This window comes from Penaeus chinensis, chromosome 2 (genome assembly GCF_019202785.1).
Source record: "Penaeus chinensis breed Huanghai No. 1 chromosome 2, ASM1920278v2, whole genome shotgun sequence".
Taxonomy (NCBI): domain Eukaryota; kingdom Metazoa; phylum Arthropoda; class Malacostraca; order Decapoda; family Penaeidae; genus Penaeus; species Penaeus chinensis.
The window spans coordinates 6,638,224-6,650,723 of record NC_061820.1 but is presented as its reverse complement, the minus strand read 5'-3'; the positions used below and the strand labels follow the sequence as shown (position 1 = coordinate 6,650,723).

Below are 12,500 nucleotides of genomic sequence, written 5' to 3'. Positions count from 1 at the left end.
ATGAAATTATGTGGCGTTAATATCACTATACAGTTTGGAAGCAGCGACAATAAGATACCTGTGAATATAGGAAGGGTTTCAGCCAAATCATCAGCCAGTATATGATTTTCCTTGATGTGTGTGTCAGCTGTAAGGACACATATGTCATTATACGAAAATATATTAAATTTTGGAGTCAAGTGAACTGTGATGATATACAGGAGAAGCATGAATAGGGGAAAAAAATATATGAACAGCATCAGGATCCAACTTCGTTTGAGAAACATCATCATAGAAGTGTCTAACCTTGTACTATAAATGTTTTTGTAGGAGTAAAAATAATTTGCTTTACAGTAATTATCACCCACATTGATCTAGATTTTAATCTTACTATCATTAATTTTCATTAAAAAATATCTCGGTAAGATAGTGTAAAATATTTCACGGTAGCACTTATCAGTTTAATGGAAATTTAGTAAATGCCTCTCTTATGTTTTGTTAATTTTATTTATTTATTGAAAATGCTCTGCCACAACAACATCTATGGTCTTTGATGGAGTATTCAAAATATAGCGTTAGGGTGGGACGTGGGGACTAAGCCCCTAGATAAAAAGTCTTTTTTTCTGGAGGTCACACAGCATTATGAAAGAGTACTATGGAGAAAAGGATAAAAAGGAGTACACGATTAGGATAAGTGGACAGAAGGTATGAAGAAGAGAGGGAAAAGGAAAGGAGGAGAAGAAAAGACCATGCAAAGTTAGTTGCGGCGAGGGCTGAGGTCCAAGGTAGGGGTGATCCTCTACATTGGGCCTCATTATCCACCTCCGAAGCCCCCTCACAGCAACAATGAGCAAGGGGTTGGGGGGGTAAGTTTGGTTAATATTAAGCTGTTATTCATTTCAGTTTTGCGCACATTTTTCCTTTGCTTCAGATTTAACTTGCCTCTAAAACTACTCCATTCCTATTATTGTTTACTATTTTTTTTTTTATCTCCCTCAATTTAACCATATACATAAGCACCTAAAACAGTTTCTTACAACTGTATTCCCTGTTGATTACCAGCAAAGCACTATTGCATTTTCACTTAATATCAACATTCTGTAGCTTATGTGAATGACATTGTTGTGTACCATATTTATTTTTTATATAAACTTTTTTATCTGGAAATTCTGTGGTTTTCTAAATACATAAGCTTGGTTAAGCTTGGTTGTTGGTGCAGTAACTTTGCAGGACTACTTAATCTTAGCTTGCCAAGGGAAAACAAAACAAAATAAAAAATATCTTACTCTCTGGTCTCGACTTAATCATAAGGTAAAGAAGATCTGTTTTTAATCTCCATTTTCATTTCCATAATGAATCTCGTTTAGATCAAGCAGAAGTACCTCAGGATGTCTCCTTTGTATACTTTCTAGGGTCATAGCATTGTCAATATTATATACTCAGTGTATCTTCTAATCCAAACAATTAATTTCTTTGAATTGCAGTCACCTTCTCCCTATGCTCACTAGTACATATAACAATATCTGCAGCCAACTGTGCATCAGATACTGAGTGAAGTAGCTTTATTGTAAAGGACCTCCTTGAGTTTTAAAATTATTTTTGCATGATACTTTTTCTGCACTTTCCAATACTTACTGTCTACATTTTGTCAAGTTAATATATTTAAGAATATAAAATCATATATCAAGAAAAGAGAGCATTTTATTGCTGTTGTAAATCCATGTAGTGCAACAATATAAAACCTTAATTTTACACTGGAGACTGCAAGAACATGTAATTTAAAACAGATCTCTAAACAGTATTATAATTGTATAATGATTAGTATACATATAAAGTTATATGAGAATACAACAAATAAATACAATTTTGATAAAACAACAATGAAACATACACATAGCACTGGAGCACAAAATAAATAGCATTAGAATTTTTTTTCATACAATCAGAGACAAGAAATTAGCATGATCTCCATCATGAGGAATAGGCAAAATGTGTGTTGATGGAGAAGGACACGAAAAGAGAGTTGGATTCAAAAGAAGAGGGAAAAAGGGATGGGTAGCAACATAGGTACGTAGGTGAGTATGTAGATACACACAGAGTTCAATAAGTAGATAGGTACATAGTTGGGTGGGTGGGATTGGAAATAGTCATTAAGTAGATAGGTTTGGGTGGGCATGTATGTATGTCTGTATATTTGTATGTATAAGTATGGATATTTGTATGCATTTATACATATATGTAAGCATGCATGTAGGTGGGAAGGTAAGTTAGTGGGTGGGTAGGTTGATAGGTAGGGAGTCAGACCGTAAGCAAATGGGAGAGTAGGAAAGTAAGTGGTTGGCAGGCAGTGTGGTTGATGAGTAGACAAGTGATTAAGTGGGTGGATGTATTGGTATGCAGATAAGTTGCCTGGAAACAGACACATTGATAAATAGTTAGATAGGTGGGTAGGAAAGGGGACGTTAATTAATGGGGTGGATGTATAGGTGGGTAGGATATAAATAAATGGGCAGGTGGGCAGTTAAGAATTTCTGTTTATGTGCATGTAATACAATTTTAAATGTATGTATAAAGGTAAGAATGTAGGTGTATCTGCATACTGATATATGTGTATATATGTATACATGTTGGGTGGGAGAGAAAGATGGTGAGATAGAAAGAAAAATAACAAGGAGAAGTGAGTGAATGCAATAATAAATACTTACCTAAACACAAAACTTAATAACTGATATATAGAGATTCTAAATTTACATATATAATATCAAAAGGAAGACTTTTAATACATTAACAAACAAAATAAAGAAATAATAACAATACACAAATACAATAATATTATCATCATTTCTTTTCATCTTGAAAGACACTCTTCAGAAAGTAAGCAAGCTAAAAATAAACCTCACACTGTCTGGGAAGGATGCAATGTTCAGCTCATTACAGGCTCTTTTTGTTTACTTGACTTCAGCGAATGGATTTTACTGCTTGTCCTGATAAGGCACTTGTATACTACTGTATCTAGATCTCCCACTTTTTACTATGTTTACTGTTGCTATAAATGAAATACAGTATTACTTCTATGAAAAATCTGATATTACTACTATCATTATTATGTGAAGTAAAACTAGTTCTATCAAGTATATGAAATATATTTGTACATTCTCATTTGTTTTGATCATAACTATTTCTGTTTAAGAAATTGAAACTACAGGCCCTGATTACATCCTCAACAAAGGCAGCACCAAATAAGCCTCAATAAAGTTTAATGTATCCGAGATAATTAGTTTCAAGGGCATTATCAGCTTGTTTGTGAAGTAATACCAGAATCTAGTTTGGAGTTGTGATTATACTTTATGAAAATAAAACAGATGAAAATAAAAATATGGCAAAGCTGCAGGATATTTGTGAAATTATCCTGGCAAGCTATATTAGTCTTTACTGCTTATCTAAAATCCTTGTGTTTATCATAATAAGTTGTTTCTGAGCAAGTTGTTTCTATATTAGGACGGACACTGTTGCATAAGAAGAAATTCAAGTCAAGATACATATATGAGCATATGAATCATAAATGTGAGCTGGTATTTTGGCCTGCTTCAATATTGCACAAATATTAAACATCCTAAATTATGTGAAGGATTAACTTGATGCTTGACCTGTACTGAAACATCCTTACTGAAAATGTGGCATATGTAATCAATATATATTTATATAATAAGTTGACCGTATGCAAAAAACAATCCCCCCCCCCCAAAAAAAAAAAAAAAAAAAATAAAAAAAATAAATGGCACAATCTTGGATTTTGTTTTACCAACATTATAAATCTTCATAAATGATTTACATTATTTTTACATGGAAGCTTCTCATTACTGTCCCTACAAAGTAGAGTATCATATACCATATGTGTGCATGAAATACAATAAGTATAACATGCACATATGTATGATATTACTTCCATCATGTCTATTTTTTCTTCTTTTACATCATATAAAATACAAAGCACTTTCATGACAATATAATATTAACCCACTGGTCACAGATGACATGGTGCACATGATTAATTAATTGTGTTTACACAAAAATGGTTCCACAAGTTCTTAGTTAACATGGAGACAGTTACTTAGTCTCTATTTCTCATGATTTTTGGAAAGATTAATTTTTTTTATTGTTAGTAACATTTTAATAATATAATAATATTAATGTCAGTGATAATAATAACAGTATCAATATTGATGGCATCAGAAAAAAAGACTTGTGGAGCCATCTGTGTGAAATAAAATTCACAAAACACAACAGTGGACGGTGACCCATAGGTTAAAATATACATGACAAATTACATGGATATATTAAAGTGTAGGTAAACAATTATCTACGAACATTTGATGCTCTTCTAACATTAAAAATTAAAGATTTGTGATGAGAGTTTATTAATAATAAAAAACTAACTATCCATTTCTGGAAGAAGCTGAGCAGGGACTAGCCATAGGCTCTTGTTTTCCCAAGGAATCAATTAAGACATCAGATCTCTTTAAATATTATAAATAGGCAGCGATCCCAGTCAGCATCTATCCAGGTGCTAAAAATGTTATGAAAATTGAAACACCACAATCTCTGGTATCTAACTACCTTAATGCTTAAAATATTCCATTCATGTAGGTAAGTTGCTCCATCCCTAAAATTTTCCTATAATTCAAAATCACAGTTAAATAGTTCTAAAGAACTTGCAAAAACTACACTTAGTTCCTTGTGGATTTTTAAAACTAAAAACGAACACAAAGCAAATACTCTTAGTATTTGTAAATAAACATAATATTGAAAAGGTTATCCAAAAACACTGAGATTTCATACCCTCTTTCCTTAACGCTACATGTACATTAACAAGCTGTTGAATGAGATTTATGAGATTATGTTTCTGAATGAAGGGTACAATGTGTGTATTACCCCCAAAAAAGTAAAACAGGAAGAAGAAAAAGAAGAAGAAGAAAATTGAAGGTATTGCAATAAGTTAAACTTTAAGAAAGTTTTCTCTGATACTATTTTATAAAACCATATAAATATCAAATTGAAGCATTAAAGCATAGAAATGAGAGTATATATCGTCATCCCTTTCTGTTTTCTTTTATCTACAACACAAAATGCAACCATTTTGAATATTTATCAATTTTCTTTCTTTCTTTCACCGTAGATAAAATTCAGTGTAAATATTTAAAAAAAATACTTTGACTTTTAACAAAAATGCTGACATCTCAAAAATGAAACAGTTCTCTGTTTCTGAGTAAAGGCATACAAGTGTTTTTAACCCCTTATCTATAATATTTGTTCCCACACCAAAATGCTTGACTACAGTCAAAACGTGTGTACAAAAATGTCATACAAGAATTGATAAGTCTTATAGGAGTTTGAAAACAAAGTCTAGCCTGTAGTCACACCAACTATCAGTGTTCAGTGGAGGCAGAACCATAACACACAAAAAGCAGATGGCACTCAGAGGACATTGGTAGATTTTACTTTGTAGACCGTTTTTCACTGATGTTTCCTCTTGCACAGAAAAAAACAACAACCTTGGCCTACATTTTGACTGTCTACCTCAGTCTGCCATTTCTTAAGACTGTTATATAAAGGGTTATGTTAACGATAAAAATGCATGTGTAAACTTTGTTCAAAATGGTATAATATTATGTTTTGTCCCTTCTGCAGAAAAATGTGTATACATATTTGCATGTGCATAAGTAGGTGCAAAATAACTGCATAGTAGTATATGCAAAACTTTCAAATAGTGAACTATTTTCTTCTAGAAAAATAAAATCTGTAAGCAGTTACCTCCCATCAGATAAACCTGAACTTTGTCATCGTAAATGGTCCATCTGAGAACATAATTCAATGAGATTTCAGCCTGGGGAAAAAGCATCCTTACCCAATAAAAATCACATGCACTGCTACATGGATAGGCCCACTTTAAAGTCCTTCAACAGTTTTTTCAGCTGATATGGTTCGCAGCAAGACTGGGTCAACTCCTTCTAGTGGCTCTATTGCAAAAGAGGAAATAAAAACATTGACAGTGGTAATGAGGAACACACCAAGAACAACCCAGTTGTTGAGCTTGTCTGCTTTATGGGCATGGGCCTCATCCCTCACGTTATAGCGTCCGATGAATATCAGTGTTATGCCAATCATCACCTGAAACAAAAAAATGACAAAAGTTTTATGACTGTTAAATTAACATATATTCTTAAACAGTCACAAGATATTCAACTTCTTTCAACTGCTTAATCATCAAATTCATATGCCATACCAGCAAATATATGAAAAAATTATCTGATAATAATCATAGTTCAGAGAAATTACAAATTCTTGAGTTGTATTTCTTTACTTCTTCATTTGCTTGGAAAGTCCCTTAATCTTGTCAATCTAATGCTAATGAACTTGAACATTTATATACCCCACTCATTTATAGTTAATGAATAATGAACTCTAAAGTGCTTTCACCCATTGCTACCGGGAGAATATGGGGTTCATTTGGCCTCCGCTCTGGGTAGTTTGCATGGGTTACTGGGCATTTTCAGAAATCTTATTTTAATGAAGTACAAGATTGTATGCAGTGACATAGAAAGCTGCTGGCCCCACTGCTTGTCCTTACCATATTTGTGTCATACTTCAAGACACAATGTGAGTGTTTACCACAAAGAGACAGATCTAATAAACAAGAGTGAAGGTTACAAGTTCACATCAGCACAAGAAAGTGCCATGTTTTGGCATCTTCTATGCATGGCAGGTGAATGAATTATGTGCCAAAATTTACCCATTATACAAACCAATAGCATTACACATCCCATTCTCCTTCAGGCAATGCCCCAAAGCATATAGTGTAAGCATGAGGGTTCCTTTGTAAAAAAAAAAAACAGCTTAAAATGATGTGAATAACCTATCACTTGGAGCTGTGTCCAAGATGGTGTGACACGAACCCCACATCATCTATACGCTATGAGTGAGCTTAAATATGACAGGTGAAGAAAACAGATGCATGCCACAGATCGAGCAGTTTGTTTTGACGCCTCATGGCGTGACCCATTGGGAAGGGGTTAATAAAGAGATATAATTGATTGATTTTAAAAAGCAAATAAATGTGCAAGACACCAAAGTTCAGATAGCACTTTAGGAAAGTATAGTAGCAAAAAGTAGTAAATAGAGGGTTAATGAGTTACTGATTAGATGCGGAGGAGGAGAATGGAAGTTAGCAATCACTTTTAGTGTAGAGGGAATGGGAGATGGAGAGAGTGGATGAAGGATAGACATGTTTTTTGGGGTAATGTTTAGAGAATTTTGAATCTGAGGAGCAGAGGAAAAGATAGGTGTAGAAGAGGATATGGTAGGAAAAGATGAAGTGGAACATTTAGACTGTCTGATTCCATGGGTAGAGTGAGGAGGAGCGGCAGGCACATGAGTATGACTGAATGATTATGGACAGGTTGGGAATAGAAAAAGCAGTGTGCTTGGCAAGGTGTCCAAAACACCAACATTTATGACATTGATGGGGGAGTGGTTGGTAGAGTCAGACAATCTATTATTTACAGTACAAATGAAAGACTCACCTGGAAAATGATACTCAATGAGATGAGGACAATATTGACGTAGTAGTAGGTACCCTTTCTCCCAATCTCCCCTGCCTCCAGTACATAACGCAGCTGATTGGCGTTTGCTGTGAGTAGTGCCAAGTCCATCATGCCCTGTGCAACAGTCTTCTTGGTTGCATACATGTTCACATCCACTGGTTTCCTTCCCTGGTCAAGGAGAGGATTATGGCCTTACAAATCAGGTGTGAATGATAATAAATTTGTTAAATAAAGTCTCTATGTTCATCCACAGAATATTTCAATATTTTGATAAAAAAAACAACAACTATATCTGCAATTTACAGCTCTTTCTTACATTCCAGGAAACCAAACTGAGATTTATAAAACTAAAATATATGATTATGATCTACAGATTAGCAACATTTATAAAGTTTCATAAGCGACTGATATTAGCAACTACATTATAAATATAAAATCCAGATGAATTTACGATCACATAATGAAAAAAATTGGCTGAAGGCAAAGTGAAAATGCCATGCTTAAAAAAATGGGTGATAGGGGAAAAAAGGAAAAAAGAAAAGAAAAGAAAAAGTAAAAAAAAAAAAAAAAAAAGACAAGACATCTCCAGGTATCTCCTCTCTTTGATCCCCCCCCCCCTTTTTTTTTTCTTTTAGTATATATATATATATATATGCCATCATAAAAAATTGGGTAATAGGAATATGCCATATATATATATATATATATATATATATATATATATATATATATATATATATATATATATATATATATATATATATATATATGCCATCATAAAAAATTGGGAAATAGGAATATGCCATTTATATTTATATATTTATATATTTATAATTATTTACATATATATTTATTTATTTATTTATTTATTTATTTATATATATATATATATATATATATATATATATATATATATATATATATATATATATATATATATATATATATATGCCATCATAAAAAATTGGGTAATAGGAATACGCCATTATAAAAAAAACTTGGGTGATAGGAATATGCCATCATGAGAATTCTGGGGTGGCAGGTATGACTTGCTACAAGCACACAAAGCTTTTGGAGGGTGATTAGACTTGGTGGGCATTTAGGTGAGTGAGTGGGCATTTAAGTGAGTCTTGCACTATTTCCATTGGTAAATGAGTGTGGAATGTACAATCCATGAGTCATGACTGGAAGATTGCTGGCTTCAGGGTTGGCACTATATTCATGCTCAGGATTCCTACCTTGCATGACCAGCAGCAGAAGGTGTACTACAGAAAGTTGAATATTACGAAAGTTTTAAAAAATGACACAAATAACAAAATCTTACTTATTGTTATCACAAAAAGTTATCGACTCCCTACACATGAGATGGAGTTTATACAAAGAAAACAGTCTATTACCATGTTAACGCATCTTTTTAAATGACAAATATAGGCCTTAGAAAATGTCTGAAAAGCAAAAAATGCTTATACAGAAAGAGCTAATAATATTGCAAAAGGTAGGAAAGAAGCCTTGACTTGAGTGTTTGTGTGGGCTGGGCCTATAAGCCACAAACCTAATGCCCAGATTTTTTGCCACATGCAGGCTCCCAGATTCATTGGGTAACTTAAATAATTACTGAAAAGATAAGTAAAAGAAAAATGGGAAAAAAAAAAAAATAAATAAATAAAAAATGATACAGACATTCCAGAAATTGCATGATTAACCCATTCCCGATGGGCATGTCACATACCTCCATGCCATGTCCACTATGAATTTACATGTTTAATTTTTTTTACACATAGGGCTACACTTGCACTAAATCACCAATGAGCCAATTACGAGTACTGCCTGTCTCGCCCATTAACCCTTTTCTTTTATTTACAAAAATATTTTACGTTATCTTATTTTGCTATTACTAATGTTTATAACATAGTAATTATAATGTTTACAATAAAAATAACACCAATGATATTCATACCACTAGTAAAAAATACATTTTCCTGCCAATTCAAGGAAAGGTGAAATCAGGTAAGGCAGAGCCATCTATATGTAGAGACATTTCACAAAAAAATATAAAAAACTAACACAGCATTTTCCCCATTTTTTATTCATTTTCCCTGGCGTCATTGGGTTAAAATCAAACAATAAGATTATACTCAATTATGATCATAGAGAAGAGTAAATGATTATTATCTAAATAACTCTAAAGGTGCTTTAACCCATTGGGCTGGAATGGCCAGAATGCATGCAATGTTCACCATATCTCTCTGTTTACCAATTGTCTTTAGACATAGATTGATCCAAAAATGCCAAGCAGTCAATGACTACCCCTCCGCATTAATTTTCTGAGAGATTTTTAAAAATGTCATTTTTCTATTAATACTGTTAATGACATAATAATCATAATGTCAACAACAATAACAATATTGATATTAACAGCATTAGAGGAAGAAGAAAAGAAAAGGAAAGAAAGAACACAAGGAAAGGGGAAATTAGCTGAGGACATGTAGGCTTCGTAACTGGCTCTTGGTGGCTGAGCATTTTCGGAGCCATCTATGTGCAAACAAAATTTACAAAAGAAAATGACAGTAGACAGTGTGATTACCTGGCACAAGTCACAATATAAAAAAAAAAAGAAGAAAAAAAAAAGGGGAAAATGCTGTGCCTATTTTCTATATTTTTTTGTGAAATGTCTGCCCATAGATGGCTCTGCTAGTGCTTAGCCACAAAGGAGTCAATTAGTAGACCTTGTGACTGTACCTGATTTGAATTGGCGGGAAAAACGTATTTTTTACTAGTGCTATGAATATCGATGGTGTTATTTTTATTATAAACATTATAACTATTATAATGTTTTTAATATTAGTAACAACAAAATAAGATAATGTAAAATATTTCGTAAATCAAAGAAAAGGGTGAACGGGCGAGACAGGCAGTACTCGTAACTGGCTCATTGGTGACTTAGTACAAGTGTAGCCATCTATGTGTAAAAACAATCAAACAAGTACTCACAGTGGGGATAGCACGTGTCTACCCATCGTACCTGTCGGCAAGGGGTTAAGCTGCATTTTAAATACATGAGAATGTCTTTAGATAATGACATTGAATCAGTGTTAACCACATGCGGCTGGGGAAAATGAATAAAAAATAGGGAAAATGCTCTGCTCATTAAAAAAAGTGAAATGTTTCTGCACAGAGATGGCTCTGCTAGTGCTTAGCCACAAAGGAATTAATTAGTAGACCTTGTGATCTTACCTAATTTCACCTTTCCTTGAATTGACAGGAAAAACATATTTTTTCTAATGCTATGAATATCGATGGTGTTATTTTTATTATAGACATTATATCACTATAATGTTATAAACATTAGTAACAGCAAAGTAAGATAACGTAAAAGATTTTTGTAAATCAAGGAAAAGGGTAAATGGCTGAGACAGGCAGTACTCATAATTGGCTCATTGGTGACAAGTGCAGCCATCTATGTTTAAAAACAATTAAGTAAGTAAGCTCACAGTGGGCATGGCATGTACATACATGCCATGCCTGTCGGCACTGGGATAATTACTGTTTTTGAGCAACATATTCCTGATACCAATTACATATAAAGTGCATAATAATTTATTTCCTTTTTCCTGAAATTATAACAATTGTTTTTATATATGTTACATGTATACAGATATAATTAATTTGGTTTAATGTACATTTCATGAAAATGCTGGATGTAAGTTCCTGGGCCTCTGGAGATTTTTTCAACTATCTTATTAACCTTCATATTATTGCCGTATTTTCGTATATATTTTAGATAACAGCCACCCCCCCTAAAAAATAAAAAATAAATAGTACAAAAAAGACTATAAAGATTATGATGAAATAAATACTCTTTTAATGGGGGAAGATCAAAGACTTCCAAACCTGCTTGTAAATACCATTGGATGATTGTTATCAAAAATAAAATATATAAAGTAAATAAATAATAAATAAAGAAAAAAGAATGAAAAGACAAGAAAAAAAAGAGGAAAAAATCAAGGAAAGTATTTCACCATTATTGGTTAAAACTGTAAATTGGTAACATTTAAATTCAATATGACTGAACAAACGCCTAATTATGGAAGGATGTTTTTGAAAGACATTTCCTTTTTGAAAGGGATTCCCTAATATCCATTACAACACACATATCAAGAACATGACAGGATAATCATAGTAATATAGACAACGTCATTGGACAGTAGGAAAATTCAGTATGAATATTCTTATGGAGGAGGATGTTAACCATGAAGACTATTTTACAAATTATGGTTAAAGATCAGTACACTTATGAGCTAAACATTTTGGAAAAAACAACAAGTTCTGTAATGTATGTAATTTCAATGGTATAAATCCTGCATCTGGGAAGAAGAAGAAAAAGAAGAAGAAGAAATAATAATTAATAAATCAATAAAGCTAAAGCTAAAGATAAGTGACCTAATAAGTATGTATGATAAATTCAGCTGTATGAAAATAAAAATGAACAGCTAGTAGAAACATGCACACATAAATGGATGTCAAAAAATCATTCAAGATGCCAAAATAACAATATTGAAGAATGTATTACATGTACAAAAAAAAATTATCCCTGGGGTATTATTTTGTGGGTGAATAGTGAGTACTGGCAGTCAGCCCTATTCAAGCAAAATGCTGCAGTGGCTTAGTACTTTGGTAAATGGGGCTTAAGCTGATTTATATATATATATATATATATATATATATATAATAATAATAATAATATATAATGTATATATAAAACAAATTATATATGTATATATATAAATATATATATATTTATATATATATATATTTATATATATATATATATATTTATATATATATCATATTTAATAAATAACAAATTTCATCCTGCTTAAGCCTCAAATGTGATAATAATGTACCAAGGGAAAAGATATA

The 12,500-nt window shown here is 32.3% G+C and overlaps 1 protein-coding gene across 13 annotated transcripts in view; it reads right to left on the bottom strand.

The window, feature by feature from the left end:
• Window positions 1-1,662: 1,662 nt before the first annotated feature.
• LOC125031325 (ninjurin-2-like) overlaps window positions 1,663-12,500 on the bottom strand; it is an 18,395-nt gene continuing 7,557 nt past the window's right edge. For all 13 annotated transcript variants that reach the window (XM_047622060.1, XM_047622028.1, XM_047622097.1 and 10 more), the window contains exons 4-5: window positions 7,560-7,748; window positions 1,663-6,147 (exon numbers count right to left, since the gene is read on the bottom strand). In XM_047622060.1, coding sequence (XP_047478016.1) covers window positions 5,926-6,147; window positions 7,560-7,748 — 411 coding nt within the window. In that variant the 3' untranslated portion in view covers window positions 1,663-5,925. The remainder of the gene's footprint in view (window positions 6,148-7,559; window positions 7,749-12,500) is intronic.